Here is a 20220-nt window from a genome sequence, read left to right on the forward strand (position 1 = left end):
CAAGATCCGTCGGTAAAGGTCTGCCGTATTCCACCCAATGAAACATGAATATCGTATCAGTGTGAGCTTCTTCGTTGCGGCTCGTTCTTCCAAAACTGAAAAATCAAAAACAGCTGCAGAAAAAATTTACAAATTACAGTTTCAGACTGAATTTTTAATTTGAGCGTGTTATTTCACAGTTTTCATAAGTGGTTTCAGTAAATCATAACCGGTGTACGGATGATTTTCTGTTCTCGTCCATTTCCATCGATAACACACACACACACACACACACACACACACACACACTTTAGTGAGCACACTGAATGAATCCCAGCTAATCAAAATGTGACGTCTGCTCGGAGGAAATTGGATCCTGGCTGTGAGTTTGTCACGTGACTGAGTCAGAGCGTGTTGTTGAGGCGTGCGGTGACGCCGTCGTCATGGTGATGCCGTTGGGGGCAGTGATACTCGTCTGATTAGTCCGTTTTTCTTTCTGTTTCTCGTTCGCTTCCCGTCACTCAGGCCGCCGCTAATCTGCTCGCTCTGTACATCCCCGCGCCGCGTGCCGGCGGGGAGCCGCCGATTTATTTCCTTTTCCATTCAATTAATCAATTTAATCAGCTTCCACAGTCAGCGCGTTAATGACTGAGGCTCACAGTAATGAGAGGAAGCTCCTCTGTGTGTGTGTGTGTGTGTGTGTGTGTGTGTGTGTGTGTGTGTTTGTGTTTGTGTTTGTGTGTGTGTGTGTGTGTGTGTGTGTTTGTGTGTGTGTGTGTGTGTGTGTGTGTGTGTGTGTGTGTTTGTGTGTGTGTGCCAGCGTGTGTGTGTGTGTGTGTGTGTGTGTGTGTGTGTGTGTGTGTGTGTGTGTGTGTGTGTGTGTGTGTGTGTGTGTTTGTGTGTGTGTGTGTGTGTGTGTGTGTGTGTGTGTGTGTGTGTGTGTGTGTGTGTGTGTTTGTGTATGTGTGTGTGTGTGTGTGTGTGTGTGTGTGTGTGTGTGTGTGTGTGTGTGTGTGTGTGTGCGTGCACTGGAGTTTTGACGCCTTGTAATCTGAGCAGAGTCGGTTAGTCACCAGCGACAGGAAACACTGCACACAGTGTGCGAGTGCACGACGCCGTGTGAGTCCGAGGAGCCACAAAATAACGTTCACAGAAACTTCATCTCTTCTGCTGTGATTTCGAGGGCGTGTCAGATCAGCTGATGTGCTGAAATGAGTTTCGTCCCGTCGGATGTGAAGAAAAGTGAGAGCAGGAGCAACAGATCAGGCCGCTGTCTTTACAGTCGTCATAAACCGCCGCCTCACCGCTCCGGCAGTGATTTCAGTGTAAGATCCAGACGCCGCCGGACGTCAGAAACCGAAAACGTGGCTCGACAGAATCGTTCGTAGTTAAATTTCACGCCTTCTGTCAGCCAAACGTTACCTGCTAAACAGCCTGATCAAATCCAGTCAGTTCAGCTTTATTTATAAAGCGCGTTAATGGCGTCAGTCTGTGGTGAGAGCTGAAAGTGAAGCTGTGATGCTGCAGCTGTTCTCACTCTGAAGTCAAATAGCCGTTTTTGCAGTGGTTTTGGCGTAAGATCCCGACGCCAAAAGCCACCTTTCGTGGTTGTGTGATATGTCAGCCGAGAACGTGGCAGGACAGAAAATGACATCGGTCACTATGACAACGTCCAAGAAAATGTATTGTTGGTGTGAGCAGAAGTCTTGATTTTACCGGCTGGTTTTTAGAGTATTCAGAGTTCACAGAAATTAAAACAGCTGTGGAAAAAAAACTGCAAATTCAAAAGTTTCAGATGCATTTTCAATTTTTAGATCAACGTGCGATTTATTCACAGTTTTCTCATAAGTGTTGTCAGAGTGTCATAATCAATTCACACAACAATGTGAAGCCTGTGTGTTTGTGGGACCATCAGACTCATGAGCAGCGTCTGAGGACGTGTTGGACTGTAAATGTAGTTTGTACCTGCAGGTCACAAACACTCAGGATGGACTTTATGGTGAAGGAAGAGACATCTTATGTCCAACCTTTAGACTTCTTTTAATGAGAATTATTATAAAAGCAGAGTATCTTTAAGTGTATAGACAGAAGTCTGCAGGAGATCCATAAACTCAGACTGAGGGGAAACATCAGCTGAAACAAAAGGTCTCTCTGCAGACGATGAGGAGAGCAGGACGCAAAGGAGAGGAGGGAGGAGGGAGGAGGGAGGAGGAGGAGAGGAGGAGGCAGGAGGAGGGAGGAGGAGAGGAGGAGAGGAGGTTTAAAACCAGTTTCCTGTAGGAACATAATGAAGTGACAGCAGCAGGATGGAAGAGAGGAGGAGGGAGGAGAGGAGGAGGAGAGAGGAGAGGAGGAGGAGAGAGGAGAGGAGGAGGAGGGAGGAGGAGAGGAGGAGAGGAGGAGGAGGAGGGAGAGGAGGAGAGGGAGGAGGGAGAGGAGGAGGAGGGAGAGGAGGAAGAGGAGGAGGAGGAGAGGAGGAGGAGGAGGAGCAGGAGGAGGAGGAGAGGAGGAGGAGCAGGAGGAGGAGGAGGAGGAGGAGGAGGAGGAGGAGGAGGAGGAGGAGGAGGAGGAGGAGGAGGGAGGAGGAGAGGAGGAGGGAGGAGAGGAGGACGAGAGAGGAGAGGAGAGGAGGAGGAGGAGGGAGGAGGAGAAGAGAGAGGAAAGGAGGAAGAGGCAGGAGGAGGGAGGAGAGGAGGAGGGGGAGAGGAGGAGGCAGCAAAGAGTCAAGGCCGAAAACACTGCCTCGTATCCATGGCAACAGTAATCACTTTTTCCTCAAACAGACAAACAAAAAATATCCTCAGATGTTAAGTTTTCTGTAAAATTCTCCAAAAATAAAAATAAAAATATAAAAAAATTGATTATTAAATTTTTTTTTAAAAAAGGAAACCAAATTTTTTAAAAGAAAACATGCTTTCCGTACTGTTTCCTTAAAAAAGAGAAATTAAGAAAAATATCTTTCTATAAAAATCACTGAATAATTTTAAAGAAAAAAGGACAACACATTTGTAGAAAGCAAATTTTAAAGGAAACAGGCCTTCCAAACCTGTTTTCTTAAAAAAAAACAAAAGAAAAGACAAAATATAAAAGTGAGGCAGGAGGAGAGAAGGTGGGGGGGGCAATGAGGATCCAAGGCCAAAAAACTGCATCGTATCCATGGCAACAGCAATCACTATTTCCTCAGTGTTATGATGAGCTCCGGGAGTAAAGATTGGCTCTGTGCTGCGTTTTTGTGACCTCACGGCATCATGTGACCTCACAGCATCATGTGACCTCACGGCATCATGTGACCTCACAGCATCATGTGACCTCACGGCATCATGTGACCTCATAGCGTGATGTGACCTCACAGCATCATGTGACCTCACGGCGTCATGTGACCTCGCAGCATCATGTGACCTCACGGTGTCATGTGACCCAGAAAAGACTAAAACGTGTCTCCACCGCAGTTTGGACACACGTCTTTTACAGTCACCTGAAATATCTCCTCATGCCAGTGGATTTTTTTGTGATAAATGAAAGTTTTTGGAAAGTGAAAACTGAAATTGACACAGAAAGCCATCTTCTCATTTTGACGGTAATCATCTCTTCTCAGTGTTGTTCTTTTTTAAATCAGCTGGTGTGTTGTTTTGGAGGACAGCTCTGTGGATGATTCAGCTCGCAGTAAAAACCTCCTGAACGACGAGCGCTGAAGGACGGAAACAAAGGAGTTTCAGCTGGTTGTAATCTGTAATCCTCACGGTCGACGTCACGAACCCCTAAATCTGACACGTGCTTCCTCTGCGATGTCTCATATTCGTGCTCATGTGCTCCAGGTGTGTTTCCTGTCAGACCTGTCAGTCCACGCCGCCACACCCGGTTCACCTCGTTCACGTCTCCTCTGTGACCCAGAACGTGGTCCGAGTTCAGGACCCGGGGACCGGATCCGCTACTGAGGCTGATCTCCAGCAGGAGGGGAAGGGGGGCACGTGGACCCGCTCCACCCGTGGTCCCCGCCCCTCCTCCTGCTGTGACACCTCCTCACAGACCTGAGCGAATCATCGAGGACGAGGACTCCTGACCGTGTCCTCCTGACCGTGGCGAAGGCCACAAGACAGCTGGCGTTTTCCGTTTAAATGATTGACCCGGCGCCGCTCCGGCATTTTGAATCCCATTTGCACTTCCGCTCAGAAATCCTTTTTGGATTTGTGAAGCCGTGAGTCAGTCTGTGAGCGGCGCGGAGCTGCTGACACATTTTCATCGTTTCAAACGCTGAATGAGGAGGCGTGTTCACCTGGCGCCGGGACATCAGGGAGGAGGAGCGGCGGGGATTTGTGTCAGGCTTTCAGCTGGGTTTTGTCGGTCCGTGTGTGTCGTTGTGTTCAGCACACAATGAACATCTCAGTGTGGAAGTGATGGATGTGTGGAGGCCAGCGCTGATGAACACCATCCAAAACCATCAGAAAACCATCCGAAAACCATCAAACAGGGTTCCCACAGTCATGGAAAACCTGGAAAAGGCATGGAGATTCAGAATTACATTTCACGGGACTAGTAAGAATCATTGGAAGTTTTGAAAAAAATCATAGAAATGTATTTTATTATATTTTAACAGTTTTGGGTTACCTTTTGTCTTTAATTTTATTTTTTGGCAATTCTGATAGACAACTTAATCAAATTTGGCAACTTTTTTCCCAAAATATTTAAAGATTTTTGAGGAAAACTTAATAATTTGAGGAGAGAAATGAGGAGAAGACATTTTAAATGTATTTGTTCTGTAAGTTGTTTTTTAACATTTTTGGTGACTTTTTTTCCCCTTAAATTTTTAAAAGCTTTTCTTTTTTAAAAAAAATCCCCCAATGACATCATTTATAACAACTATAAACTATAAGAACAATTATGATTGCATTTTCAAACTTTCAGTGGTCCTTGAAAACATCATATGGGATGCTGAAATTATGTTTGAATCTTACATGTTTGAAACCTGCAGGGGCAAGAAAAAAACAAAATTGGTTCCCTTAAAAGTCATGGAAAAATTTTGTCCGTGACCGTGTGTGGGAACCCCGGTATTACCAAAGTGAGAGGCAGAGGGTGGCGTGCAGGAGACGTGAGGGTGGTCGGATATTTTTCTCCTCCGTTGGGAGGAAATGAGAGTCGGTTTTGTTGTGGTGCTGAATCGTCACCGTGTCCGAGTCGGAGCCTCGGGCTGACCCGGGCTGTCAGCCGGATGCAGCGTTTTATCCCCAGGTTGTCACCCGGGCTCTCCGGTCGCACACGGGCAGCCCGGGGACAGCCTGGCTGACGGTGGGCGGCGATAACATCTTTTTAGTGGAGCGTGGCCGCCGGCCGCCGGAACCGCAGTGACTCAGATCGGCCTCTGTAGATAATCTGTTTGGGGATGTCCTCAGCGCTGCGTAATTGATCGGCTCGGGTCACAGAAGCATCTGAAATCCCTCCAAGCCTTTTCAAGTCCTTCAAACACAACGCAGCGACCTGCCAAAATCATCAACAGCAATACAGTCACAGAGTTTCAGTCAGCGGAGCTGCTTCCAAGGTCCGGGCAAGGATTCAAGACCAGCCTGGAACTGCTGGGAGGACGAGAACTGATTGGCTTTTTTACACTTTAGCTTATTTCACATAACAGCAGATTGAAAATTAAATATTCTGGACACTTCGGACTAATCAGACCCGTCCGCTGTCAAATGGAATATTAAAATCACGTAATTCTTTCAGTAAGAACGTGTTTTACTCCCGTCTGATCCCAGAGGTCGGGCGGCGTTTATATGCAGATATATTTTTAATGCTGCGTACAGAGCGCTCAGTAAAAGGAAAGCGAGGCGCGGGATCAGTGCGGAGCTATGATCCAGGTGGGATTTATCCGTATCGATGTTTGACTAACAGAGTGTTCATTACTCATTAGCAGCGGTCGAGCTGTCAGATCAGCGAGACCTTTGCCTCAGTGAGACGGCCGAGCCAAAGCAGCTCGCTGCCACACCAGATCTGAGCTGTAAATCTGAGAGACTCAGTGTGTTTCTGACAGTTATCACCTCACACTGTTTTACAGTGAACACACACACACACACACACACACACACACACAGACACACACACAAAGACACTGTGTTTGATTCACAGTTTTCACTTAAAGCTTGAGGTAAATAAAAGTGTCATTTTCAAGAAAGTCAATATTTCAGCATCTCAGAGGGGCAGACGGGATCATGAGGCTGCTGTGTGTGCAGATGGACCGTGGAAAACTTCCCTCCATCTAACCAGCTCTGAGATTTATTTATTCTAATTCAGGATTTTTAGACTGTGGTATTTCTACTTTTGCTTAAGTAAAAATATCTAAGTACTTCTACCACAGCTGGAAATAACATCATAAAATTATGATGTCAGCTGACGTGTGATATGCTGCAGAGGGGGGATGGTGTGTGTGTGTGTGTGTGTGTGTGTGTGTGTGTGTGTGTGTGTGTGTGTGTGTGTGTGTGTGTGTGTTTCTGCTGCAGAGACGGAGCAGTTTTATGAAACGTCCATCTTTCCAGCAGTGAAATTCGTCTCGATCTAACCGTCTGTGGCGCTCTCTCTGCAGATGGAGGACATGCAGTGGCCTCGGGGGGAGCAGGACGTCCCCAGCTCCGTGTGCAGCCTTCCCTGTAAAACCGGAGAGAGGAAGAAGGTGGTGAAGGGCATGCCGTGCTGCTGGCACTGCGAGCCCTGCGACGGCTACCAGTACCAGCACGACGAGTTCACCTGCAAGCTGTGCTCCTACAACATGCGGCCCAACGCCAACCGCACCGCCTGCCAGCCCATCCCCATCATCAAGCTGGAGTGGCACTCCCCCTGGGCCGTCATCCCCGTCTTCCTGGCCATGCTCGGCATCATCGCCACCATCTTCGTCATGGCCACGTTCATCCGGTACAACGACACGCCCATCGTGCGGGCGTCGGGCCGGGAGCTGAGCTACGTCCTCCTGACCGGGATCTTTCTGTGTTACATCATCACCTTCCTCATGATCGCCAAGCCGGACGTGGGCGTGTGCTCGTTCAGGAGGATCTTCCTGGGTCTGGGGATGTGCATCAGCTACGCCGCCCTGCTCACCAAAACCAACCGCATCTACCGGATCTTCGAGCAGGGCAAGAAGTCCGTGACGGCGCCGCGGCTCATCAGCCCCACCTCCCAGCTGGCCATCACCTCCAGCCTCATCTCCGTCCAGCTGCTGGGCGTCTTCGTCTGGTTCGTGGTGGACCCGCCCAACACCATCATCGACTACGACGAGCAGAAGACCTTCAACCCGGACCTGGCCCGCGGCGTGTTGAAGTGCGACATCACGGATCTGCAGATCATCTGCTCGCTGGGTTACAGCATCTTACTGATGGTGACGTGTACTGTTTACGCCATAAAGACCCGCGGGGTCCCCGAGAATTTTAACGAGGCCAAGCCCATCGGCTTCACCATGTACACCACCTGCATCGTGTGGCTGGCCTTCATACCCATCTTCTTCGGCACGGCGCAGTCTGCAGAAAAGGTAAGAACCGACGGACGAGTGAACTGCTGGATGGATGGATGGATGATGGATGAATGGATGAATGGATGAATGAATTAACTGCAGGATGGATGGATGATGGATGATGGATGGATGAACTGCGGTCGTGAAATTGCCGTTTTTCTGTTGATTACATAAAGTTACGTTTGTGCACTCTTGGTACGATTGAAACTGTTTTAAACCAGCATTACGTTTATACTCCTTTTTTTTCCTTTTTAAACTGAAAAATATATTTAAAAAGATAACATAATATAAAGTGATTAAAATAAAGTATCTGTATCTATATAGCTACATAATTACATATACACACGTGTACGTACATTCACCACCATGTATAAATACACCCATATACGCATACATCCACATATTAACGAAAACAATTGAATAAGTTAGAAAATAAATGAATAAAACTTAAAAAAATGCAAAGTAAATAAAATTCTATAATAAATCAGTCAGTCATTTTCTGTAACCGCTTGTCCTCGTAAGGGTCGCGGGGGGGGGGCTGGAGCCAATCCCAGCCGTCATCGGGCGGAAGGCGGGGCACACCCTGGACAGTTCGCCAGACCACCGCAGGGCTCTATAATAAATGATATAGCCTATATATTATTGCCTTTTTCCCCGATGTTTTCAAAAGAAATCACATATTTTTTAGTTTTTCTTTCAAAAACATGGGAGGAGGCAATGAGTTACTCAAGAAAACAAGCAGGGGACTGACCCTAAAAGAGTTCTTAATTATTTCTAAATCTACTACTTTCTTGTCAAATTCTGTAATACCTTTTCTCACATTTTCAAAAGAAATCAAACCAGCATGCCTAGGGCATCGATCTTGGTTTCAAAGGGTTAAAAACAAGAGTAAAGCACACTGTCTGTTACAAATCCACAACAAATCACAACACAGCAGAATCCATGTCGAGCAGAGCGTCACCGCGTCATCGTGCCACATTTGATCAGCCCGAAGGCTTCCAGACGAGTCTGATCTGCCGCCACAAAATAAACGATCTCGCTCCCGTCGGCGCAGACGGACGCTTTGATATCAAAGCGTTGCAGAGAGATGATGAGACGGAGGCAGTGACGGGGCTCTCCTGTTGAAATCCGGACCGCATTTGGTGCGAATGCTGTTGGTAAAATATTGAAAGCGACATATTTCTTGTTTGCTGCGAGCGCGGGCTGCGTTTGTTCCGATCCTCGGTGCTGATGAAGTCGTCACCGTGTGGAGGTTTGAAAACAGACAGCAGCTGCAGCCACAGGTGTCCACTCGCCTCTGAGCCGCCGCGTCAGCGTGTCGTTTCGGGGTTTTCACAGAGTTTTGTTCCGATGTGAGGAAAGTTTGAGGTTGCGGGGAAAAGTTTAAATGTTGGTCCTGTAATTGCATGACCTTTAAGTCTTTTCACGCTTTTATGAAAACTTTTGCTGAATGAAATGAGAGTCTGAAATGTGGAACACAATCTGCTGTACGGGGTTAATAAGCTTCAGCAGAGCTCCCATCATGCACTGCAGGGATAAATAGTGATTATGTGAGCTCCGTTAAACTGCAATCTGCTTAACTTCTTCATGTTATTTCAGCATACCCAAAAAACCTTTGTTCTCCAAAGGGATGGCTGTGGTTAGGATTTTATATATACTGATACTGCTTATTGGTATCCATAAGTATTGATGCTACTCTCTATGATTTGGTGCAGAAAATACAGACAGTAGAAGACATGACATCTAAAACTGTGGAAAAATTCAAGTTATTTTGTGTTTGTTCCAAACTGAAAGCTCAGTGATTTGTGTGACTGCTCATGTGACACTTTTTGAATTTCCTTTGACAAACAAAGTGAGCTGCAGGTTTCTGCAGAACTTCATGTGAATCTTCACTTTCCTTTGAGTAAAAGAACAAACAGAACTATAGTTCTGTATATTCTTATTCAGAAAACTGATGAGAATTTAATATTTATGATTAGGACCGATTCAAACAAATTAACTCAGTGAAAGCAGAAAATAACATTAATGTATAATATTTACATAAAGTGAATAAAGTGTGAGTACTTGACCCTGCATAAAAAATAATAATGTCTAAAAATCTAAGTTTCTGCTTATCATTGACATATCCCAGACTCTTATGGTAAAATAAAATAAAATAAGATAAAATAAAATTCACCTAGCATGTAGTTCATAATTTTTTGGACTAAAAAAATTATTTATTTATTTATTTATTTATTTTTAATTTTTTCATCCAAAAACATGATGGCATCATGACAGACACCTAGCATTTAAAGGGTTAAAATTTTGAAAATTAATGAATATTTGATATTTATGATAATGAAAAGTAATTTTCTAAATCTAATAATGTCTTGCAATTTGTGGCTCACTGCCTTTTTCCTCATGTTTTTCAAATAAACTGCACGCATGTGCTGCAGGTTTAAAGACTGAACTACTTGCGAACGCTTCAGTCTGAGACAGAAATAATAGAATTTGACAGATGTGGTCACTGAACGCATTTTGGGTCAAACTTCTGCACAGTTTCGTCCATGCTGACTGCTGATGAAGAGTTTGAATTTGTTGTACAAAAAAGTCAGTGGAAAAAGTTTTAGTATCAGAGCTTACGAGCGAATTAAAATCCCATTTTATGAAGCACAAATATCCCTCTAATTCCTGCGTTGCCAGTGATTGAAGTTTCGGTAAAGAGCTGTGAAGATTAGGAGGCTGCTGCTGCCGCCGAGATCCCTGCGGCCCAGGTGAGAGTCCGGCACGACGGCGTCAGCTCTGGGGTTTGATCTTTAAAGCCTCTCAGCTCCGCTCGCAGCATTAAAGACACGGATCAGGATAAACCCCTCTGATGGACTCGTGTCCCCTCCGCAGGGATACACTCGTCCACACAAAGCGCTTCGGGCCACAGAGACGGTGATAAACCTGCAGCCTCTGAGCTGCCTCACAGAGCCGTCAGTGCACGCAGAGCGGCATCCTGCAGCCTGTGGCACTGAGCAAATCCAACAAGCACATTTTTAACCCTTTGAAACTGGCTTGATCTCTTTCAAAAACATTGGAAGAAGGCAACAAGCAACCTAACAAAACATGACCCAAAAATTAGCCAGAAATTGGAAAAAGTTTTAATAAAACACTCTGAAAATGATCATATTTAATAATCCCCCTCAGCTGAGTCTCAGATCATCGCCTTGTTGCTCGTGATATTGTTACTTGTGTTTTTGAAAGAAATCAAACTAATTTCTCACGTTTCGGAGTAGAAGATGCTTGTGAAAAGGGTCTGTAGACGGCACACGAAAACTGATCTATCATCTAAAAATATAGTGGCATCATGCCAAAAACCTGGCATTTGAAGGGTTAAACATCGGAAAATTAATGAATATTTGATATTTATGATTAGGGCTGAAAAAACAAAAGTAGATAATAATATTAATTCTAAGTCCGGTTTTGAAAAGAGCATTTTGCACGCAGTGATACGAGTGTGTTTGGTATTAAAGCGGGCCCTAAGGGGTTAAAGACGAAGTTGTTTTGTTGGTGAAACTACACTAACTTACGTTTGTGTTGAGAGACACTGTGGCGTGGAAAGAGTGGACGCTGAGTTCAAAACTGATTCCAGAGGGACACCTAGAGCGTCATTCTTTGACACGTAGAGCCACAGAGGAGGCTGCTGAATTTAACGAGTTGTGAGCGAGAACGTGTTGATAAAGATATGAAAACTAACGACTGAGTTTGGGTCACTTCATGAGGAATGATAATTTCTATGCCGTTATGATGCAGCGTGATCTGTGGTGAGAGGAAAAAGAGAAAAATGACAGCGAGACAAAGAGAAACAGAGAGGACGACAGGGAGGACATTTGTGTGGATTTGTCCGAGAGGTTTGAGGTCACTGCAGGACTTTCCCTTCAGACTGAAGGTGCAGAGAGGCTGCGTCATCAGGACGAAGGTCTCATCTGCAGAGAAATGATCACTTCAGACGCTCTTTATTTCATTACATCACATTGGCATCGTAAAAACAAACACGAAGACACCTTTTTATACCGGCCACCTGTCCAAAGAGCAGCGTCTCAGGTCTTTACGAGAGCGGACACTGATGAACGTCTGCACATCGTTATTCTGTAGTTATTATCATCGTCTTTCTGCAGATCGCTGCAGTGGAGTCGTGCAGAGCGAACACACACCGTGAGGTCAAAGGTGAACACGCGTTGTAAAATCAGTTAGTTATTGTAGTTAATCGGCAGTTGAAGCTGCAGCAGAGACACAAAAAACGGACTATATGTTTCGAGGGTTTTCTGATTTTTTTGTATTTTAAGACATTTCTAGAATGGTAGGACATTTGTAGAACTTTAGGACTTTTCTTGGATTTGAGGAAATTTCGAGCACTTTAGGACATTTCTCAGATTTTTGATGTTTATAGGAATTTAGGACATTTCTAGAATTTTACGACATTTTGAGGATTTTGGGATGAATCTAGGATTTTAAGGACTTTACTAGGATTTTAGGACATTTCTAGCATTTTAGGACATTAGTGTCTTATCTGTGTCCTCTGTGGGGGATCCTCCTCTGGCTCTTTTTGATCAACAAGCTCTATTTTAATGCTGTTTTATTCACTCTGACACCTTATGGAGACTAAAAGTACTAAGCAGTTCCCAGTTGGGATCACTTTATCTTGCTTGTGAATTAGGAAATGGTTGGGGGGCCACCAGGGGCCCTATCAGGGGCCCTATCAGGGGCCCTATCAGGGGCCCTATCAGGGGCCCTATCAGGGGCCCATAAGCCATAAGTTGAGTTGAGTCACTGTTTTACAAACATCTATGGAGCTTCTAACCTGACTGAATCTGTACAATCAGACTGGATTATCATTTTGTTAACATATGGAGATAATATATATGAATATTATGATCATTGTTGATAAATCTGATAACATTAGTTAGTACAATAATCACATCTGTTATTTAATTTTTCATTATGTTCTTTATTTGTTTTGCCAGAACAAATCTCTTTATATGTAATTTCAATAAACACACTGAAATATACATTTGAGAAAAAGTAAAATAAGCTTCAGCAGCTGCGTTCACTGTTGAAGTCTTCATACAGATCTATACATACAAACAAACGAGAAGCTATAATAAACTCACAGGTAAGAGTGAGGACAAAACCTGTCTTTAAACAGTTAATCACTCTCAGATTAGAAACAAAACCGCTGTTCCTCTTTCCTCAGTAATCATCAGCAGAGGGACTGAAGATTCTCCCCGTTTGTTTCCTTCTTTTAGTGTTCATCATATTTACGGCAGTGTGCGTTAACCCTCAGAACGCCGCAAACATGTTTTCTTTATGGGTCAGCGATAACTGTGACCGAAAGCTCTGTGTTTTGTGCTATTTTCATGAACACTACATCTCGAGAGCACCTGGAGGGATTTCTTCGAGTTTGACACAAACTTTCACTCGGACTCAGCAATGAACTTATTAGAATTTGGTGGTCAAAGGTCAAGGTCACTCACTGAACTTGCATTGATCTTATTGTCTTGAAGGCTTTGAGTTCATTTCCACAAGTTTGGCACAAACTTTCACTTGGACTCAACCTTGAATTGATTAGATTTTCATGGTCAAAGGTCACGGTCACTCTGACCATGCATCCATCACATTGACCTTGTGTTTCTCCTATTTTCATGAATGTGATATCTCGAAAAGGCCTTTAGTGAACTTCCACAAGTTTGGCACGAACATCCACTTGGATCAAAGATAACTTGCTCAGATTTTGGAGGTCAAAGGTCAAGGGCACTCTGACCTTGCATCCTGCTCATTCTCTTGAACATGATTTCTTCAAATTTGGCACAAATGTCCACTTGGACATCAAAATAAACTAATTCGTTTTTGGTGGTCAAAGGTCACTGTGACCTTTCATCCATCCCATTCTTGTGATACGATATCTCGGGAAAACCTGAAGGGAGTTTCTTTAACTTTTGCACAAACATCCCCTTTGCCCTAATAACTGAATTGGTGACGTGAACCTTGAAAGCGTAGAGATCTTCTGTGCCGTGTTGAAGATGCGTGTGAAGCATCTATGTTGTATAATTCGTAGTTTCTTTGCAGCACCGTCACCTTTGAAACATTGTCCGCTGTCATGGCTGCAAGTGTCTTTAGTCCAAACAGTAACCGCAGCTTGATTAGCTCGTGCAGGCAAACATCCGTGTTTCTGTAATTCACGGTCTCTGATAACTTAAGATTCAGACGTTCAGGAGGTTTCTAAGGGGAGACAAACTATTCAGAGAAGTAGAGAACTTTGTTCTCGACTAACTGACCCTTTCAGACCTGCTGTTTTCTCACGTCGACCTTCACTGGTAATATCTTCATTGTGTCCACGGTGTGAATGTACGGAAACACCCTCTCAGTGAAAGTGTGTGTGAATGTGTGTATGTGTGAGTTAGTATCGGGGTCAGAGAACGACAGCTTTCCTTTGTTCCAGTCCAGATTCACTCGGATCCTCTGGAGCTTCCTCTGCAGAACCACATCAGTAGATGGAGCTGGTAGAGAACGTGCTGAGTATTTACCTTTATAGGACAATAATCTCCATAATCCAGACCCAATAAGTCCCTTCCTGTGGACAGACTCTGCTAACACGCCCAGTGACCAGCCTGTACTGTCTCCGACCTCGACGTCCCAGCTGTGAGTCCCTGAGTCAAAGCCCTCTGAGCCGAGGACGGAGCAATAATAATCAAACCGCTCTGGATTATCAGGAAGCTGCTTTTTCTCCTCACCTCGTCTCATGCTGGTCAGGTCTTCAGACAGGACGAGATGTGGGTTAGCAGTGTTTGGGTCCAGAATCAGAGGACTGTAGGAGACCATGTCCTTCATCTTGTTCCAGATGTTGAAGGTGAGGTTGCCCAGGTGTTTGGCCTCGTCTATCAGAGCTCCTGAGAGCAGCTGTGGATCCTCCAGCAGGGGGCGCTGCTGGACTCTGTCCACCGCAGCCTTGTATCTCTGCAGGAAGGAGACGTCTTCGGCTCTCAGCTCGTCCTCTGCGTCTCTGACTGTGTCTGAAAGAGCTGCTATCTCTCTGCTCAGAGCCTCCAGCTCCTCCTTCATCCTCTGACTCTTCTGCTCCTCTTCCTCCCTCAGTGCAGCCATCCTGGCCTCCTCTTCCTCCTCCAGAAACTGGTGAAGCTTCTTAAACTGCTCCTTAATCTGCGTCTCTGTGCGTCGGGCCTGGACATGAATGTGAGCTGCTGTTTGTTCAGACTTCACTTTGACTTCTTCAAAAACCTTTAACTTCTCCTTTAAGGGCTCCAGAGTCTCCTGAAGTTTCTTCTTGTGCTGTCGTGCAGCTTCATCGACGGGTCTGAATCTGTGGTCGCTGTGTTTTTCTGAATCTCTGCAGACGAGACACACCGGCTGCTGATGGTCCAGACAGAAGAGTTTGAGTTTCTCAGAGTGCAGACTGCAGAGAGCCTCTGAAGCTCTCTGATCTCTCTCCTGTAAAACGGACTCACATCGGCTCTTTAACGCCATGCTTAAAGGAGGTTCCCTGGAAGATCTTCTCTTACAAACTGGACACTCCTGAGTTTGTTTCTGTGTCCACCAGCTCTTCAGACAGTCTTTACAGAAGCTGTGGCCACATGACAGAACAACAGGATCCTGAAAGACGTCCTGACAGACCGGACAGCAGAGATCCTCCTCTGATCTGGAAGCCATTTAGTCTCTGAGTGAAGCTGAAAACACAGCGGACAAAAAGTATCAACCTTCTGGTTTTCAGTCTGTGTCTCTCTTCAGTGAGAAAGAATAAACTGTTTCCGGCTTCGTGTCATGGTCTTACTGAGAGGCGTGTTTCCTTCCAAAGTTCAAAAGATAGCCGAGCCATATCTGTCGAACGTACTGACTAACAGAGTCATTGCATTGTATCTGTATAGTATTCAGCTGTGGCAGTTCTTTTATCTGTGGAGTGTTGCAGGAGTTTGGATTCGAGCGGCTGGATCGGGTGTTTGGAGAGTCTGACAGACTTGGTAAACCCACATGAAGGCCGAAAGTGAACTGTCTGGGGGTCTCCAGTCACACATGTACTACAATACATGTGGGTACTATTATTTAGTACTGTAAATTAACAACAAAATGATCGATTTTGTATCAGTATAGTAGCCTTCTTGTTTTTTATTCAGCTCCAGAAGTTACAAGTTGCCAGTGAAAATGGCAGAGTGACATTTTTAGTGACGAAGGAGGTGTGTTGTCATGCTGATTTATCATTCTTAATGTCTAGATAACCGTCAGTATGCCTGGTTGGAGACTCTGGTTGTGTGCAGATTAGAGCGCACAGACTAAAATATTTTAAACAAAACCTCAGTCCATCTGTTGTTAATAAGACACTTAACCTCACCTCAAAGCTTTGACTTTATATTAAAGTTTCATGTGATCTTAATGATTTTTCTTTGGATTATATACCACATATGAACATTTAAACTGATCAAACTGAACCAACAAATACTGTAAAATTCAGAAAAGAAACAAATGAAAATCATGTATTTGTATAGTTTGTAAAGTTCTCTGAAAAATTATAGTTCTGTGGCTTATAATGTTTTTTTACCCTTTTTTTTCTGGCTGACTCTTGAGCTGCTGTAGTACTCCGTTTTACTTTTCATTTTTCAGTAGTTTTCCCACATTTTTTAATAGATTTCACATTAACAGTCACTATTCAGATACACACTTTTTTTTTACATGATATAATTTTAATGCCCTGTTTTCTGTGAGGATGCCCAAATGCAAACTGTGTTCCTCTTCTCCCAAATGTATGATGTGTAAACGTCTCTGTGTGGATCTCATTGAGACAAATATGACGGCATTATCAGAGACACGAATAATATAATGACACTGAAGAACAAACTGCATTTAATGTGAATCACTTCTGATCAACACTGTCACATAAAAAGTCTGACTGGGTTTACATCTCCAAGAGCACGTCCCTGCTCTTAACCGTGCACGGTCACTGTGAGCTTTCGTCCGTCTTATTCTCATGGACGCGATATTTCAAAAAGGCCTTGAGGCAATTTCCTCAAATTTGGCACAAACTTCCACTCGGACCTACCAATGAACTGGCTAGAGTTTGGTGGTCAAAGGTCAAAGTCAGTGTGACCTTGTCTATCTCATTCTTGTGCAGTGGATATCTCAGGAACACTCTGAGGGAATTTCTTGCAGCAGAAGTGAAGAACTCTGTGCTTCATTTACGATTTACCACCTTTAGGCTAAGTGACCCTTCAGATCTGTAGTTTTCCCACACGGACCTTCAGTGGTAATATCTTCAGTTTATCTCCAGAGCTAATGTACGGAAACATCCTCTCAGTGAAAGTGTGTGTGAAGGTGTGTATATGTGTGTTAGTATCCGGATCAGAGAACGACAGTTTTCCTTTGTTCCAGTCCAGATTCACTCGGATCCTCTGGATCTTTTTCTCCACTCTCAGATCAGTGGATGAATCCGGAGGTGACCATGCTGAATATTTACCTTCATAGAGCCGTATTCCCCATAATTCAGACCGTATGTGTCCCTTCCCCTGTTCGGACCCTGCTAACACACCAAAACCCCAGGCTGTACTGTCTCCAACCTCGACGTCCCAGCTGTGAGTCCCAGAGTTAAAGCCCTCAGAGCTCCGCATAGACCAGTGGTTATCAAACCGCTCTGGATTATCAGGAAGCTGCTGTACCTCATCTCCTGCCCTCATGCTGGTCAGGTCTTCAGACAGGACGAGATGTGGGTTAGCAGTGTTTGGGTCCAGAATCAGAGGACTGTAGGAGACCATGTCCTTCATCTTGTTCCAGATGTTGAAGGTGAGGTTGCCCAGGTGTTTGGCCTCGTCTATCAGAGCTCCTGAGAGCAGCTGTGGATCCTCCAGCAGGGGGCGCTGCTGGACTCTGTCCACCGCAGCCTTGTATCTCTGCAGGAAGGAGACGTCTTCGGCTCTCAGCTCGTCCTCTGCGTCTCTGACCGTGTCTGAAAGAGCTGCTATCTCTCTGCTCAGAGCCTCCAGCTCCTCCTTCATCCTCTGACTCTTCTGCTCCTCTTCCTCCCTCAGTGCAGCCATCCTGGCCTCCTCTTCCTCCTCCAGAAACTGGTGAAGCTTCTTAAACTGCTCCTTAATCTGCGTCTCTGTGCGTCGGGCCTGGACATGAATGTGAGCTGCTGTTTGTTCAGACTTCACTTTGACTTCTTCAAAAACCTTTAACTTCTCCTTTAAGGGCTCCAGAGTCTCCTGAAGTTTCTTCTTGTGTTGTCGTGCAGCTTCATCGACGGGTCTGAATCTGTGGTCGCTGTGTTTTTCTGAATCTCTGCAGACGAGACACACCGGCTGCTGATGGTCCAGACAGAAGAGTTTGAGTTTCTCAGAGTGCAGACTGCAGAGAGCCTCTGAAGCTCTCGCAGCTTTCTCCTGTGAGAGGGACTCACATCGGCTCTTTAACGCAAAGTTAAATGGTGGTTCCTCCTTTGAAGATCTTCTCTTGCAGACTGGACACTCCTGAGTTTGTTTCTGTGTCCACCAGCTCTTCAGACAGTCTTTACAGAAGCTGTGGCCACATGACAGAACAACAGGATCTCTAAAGACATCATGACAGACCGGACAGCAGAGATCCTCCTCTGATCTGGAAGCCATTTAGTCTCTGAGTGAAGCTGAAAACACAGCGGACAGAAGTACAGTCGGCCCTCCCTCCTCGACTCACTTCACTGAAATTTACTTTCGCTTTGAGTCGTGTTTGTAGTCAAACTCACATTCAGTGCGTGGAGAGTCAGCAGGTCGAAGCAGCAGTGTCCGAGTTTCCACTTTTCTCTCCTGTAGCTGAACTCACTCAGAGGAGGGTGTTAGTTTGGTCTGAAGGTGAGTCTGATCGCCTGTGTCCAGTCTGCGTGTCTCTTCAGTGAGGAGGAATAAAAAACTGTTTCCTGCTTCATCTCATAGTGTTACTTCACTTTGAACTGAGAGGTGTGTTTCCTTCCAAAGTTCAAAAGATAGCTGACCCATATCTATAAAACTTACTGATAAACAGGAGTAATTGTATTTTAACAGTGTAGTATTCCTTCAGCTGTGACTTTTTGTAAGCTGTAGAGTGTTTGGGTTGGATCAGGGCACCTGGATCAGGTGATTTTGAGTCTGAACAGACATGGTAAACCTAAATGAAGACTGAAGTTGAACTGGAAATGTCTGTGCGGATCAACACATTCTTCCTGCACTTTGTCGAAGGCTGGAGACCTTGGATACGAGTTAAGACTTTTTACCAGGGTTCAGTTGTCCACAGTTGTGGCCAGAAGGTCTCTGGTGTTGACCAAAGAACCTGCTGGTAGAAGAAGCCGTCAAAATGAAGAAGGAGTCCTTGGTTGGCTCAAAGGACTGCTGCAGCAGCAGACAGGTATCAGGAGGCCAGAAGAACTGCTGCCTCTGTGGTTGTAGACATGAAAACTTGACTGTTGGAGGAGTTTAAGGAGGCCACGTAGAGAGACATTTAGCTGGCCTTAAAGAGGGTGGGATTCGAGGAAGCCCAGTTTTCTTGCAGAGACTAAGGTTTCCTGGCAGGAGGTATCTTGGGATCTTGTTCACAAAGATAGAAAAGGCTCTAAACTTGACATATAAGCTGTGTCCTGTAAGGTCTGCCATCTTTAAGTTGTTTGCTTTGGCTTTTTTGACCTTCAGAAAAAGGACAGACAAGTGACTTGTTTCCCAAAGTTCCCTGCATTTCATACCTTTGTGTGAAGCTCCGGTCCCCCTTCGCCATTGGTCACGATGGTATGTGACCCATCACCAGGTGAATATAGGGGAAAAGTACCAACCCTCTCTTTCTGTTCGGACCTCTGAAGACCAGAGTTGTGGGTGTATGACGTCCTGCTACGCCCCTCCCCCGCTCTTCTAACCTCTGTTGCACAAGACAGCAAACAGTAACTGTAAGAATGTGGGCCACTCGAGCAGACGCTGAGGATCGTCTAAACTGTAGTCGAGACTAACAAGTTAGTGCCGCAGACACTAAGTTTGCAAGCTAACTTATCAAACAAAGCAGAACAATTAAGAGTTTGCTCCAAACTGCTAACTCTGTAAGGCCAGACAGATTCCTCTGATCTGCACCACTGGAACACAACACAGCAACGACTGCACTGGATACACAACTCTTATAAGCCGCGCTCATCAACAGCCGAAAACTGCCAGCGAACAAGCAACACAACAACAACACAACAACTCCTCCGTCAATTCATGGATTGGATCTGGACGGAGCATTAGTCCAACAGTACAGGCTCAGCAAGACTGATAACTTGTGTCGCTGTATGTGAAACAAGTATTGATTTGTGAGTGAGTTTCATCGTAATGACTCTTTGTAGTCAGGTTATCGGGTATTCGGCCTTGCCAAAGTTTAGCTGGTATTAGTTTGGTGACTCTTTGCACTGACCAAGTCTGGAATGCAACTTAACATCCTTTTTATTTAACCTGGCACTTTAATACAACACAGATCACACTATTGTACTCTTATTATCTGGCTTTCAAATGTAATTTCAATCAGTCGGGGATCTTGATAACTTCACAAATTTCCGTCTTTCTATTGTCCCCCTACTGACATCTACTGACTGGCCATCTTCTTTTAGTTTCCTTGTCATCATTTTGTCCTGCAAACAGTGTGTTCTTGTGAGAAGTGTGTGGAGAGTCAGCAGGTCGAAGCAACGGTGTCCGAGTTTCCACTTTTCTCTCCTGTAGCTGAACTCACTCAGAGGAGGGTGTTAGTTCGGTCTGAAGGTGAATCTG

The 20220-nt window shown here is 45.1% G+C and overlaps 3 protein-coding genes across 5 annotated transcripts in view; 1 reads left to right on the forward strand and 2 right to left on the reverse strand.

Moving 5' to 3' along the window:
- Positions 1 to 20220, forward strand: part of grm7 (glutamate metabotropic receptor 7) — a 278774-nt gene that overhangs the window by 236248 nt on the left and 22306 nt on the right. For all 3 annotated transcript variants that reach the window (XM_088071072.1, XM_088071069.1, XM_088071077.1), the window contains exon 8: positions 6548 to 7483. In XM_088071072.1, the coding sequence (XP_087927198.1) occupies positions 6548 to 7483 (936 nt within the window). The remainder of the gene's footprint in view (positions 1 to 6547; positions 7484 to 20220) is intronic.
- On the reverse strand, positions 13754 to 15169 carry LOC148190304 (nuclear factor 7, brain-like). The gene has a single exon (XM_088071091.1). The coding sequence runs from the start codon at positions 15152 to 15154 to the stop codon at positions 13769 to 13771; it is 1386 nt and encodes a 461-aa protein (XP_087927217.1). The 5' UTR covers positions 15155 to 15169; the 3' UTR covers positions 13754 to 13768.
- Positions 16413 to 18108, reverse strand: LOC121961013 (nuclear factor 7, brain-like). The gene has a single exon (XM_042510921.2). It carries the CDS (start codon positions 18091 to 18093, stop codon positions 16705 to 16707), a length of 1389 nt encoding a protein of 462 aa, XP_042366855.2. The 5' UTR covers positions 18094 to 18108; the 3' UTR covers positions 16413 to 16704.

Source organism: Plectropomus leopardus, chromosome 2 (genome assembly GCF_026936395.1).
Source record: "Plectropomus leopardus strain MGB_pleo_1.0 chromosome 2, ASM2693639v1, whole genome shotgun sequence".
Classification (NCBI taxonomy): Eukaryota; Metazoa; Chordata; class Actinopteri; order Perciformes; family Serranidae; genus Plectropomus; species Plectropomus leopardus.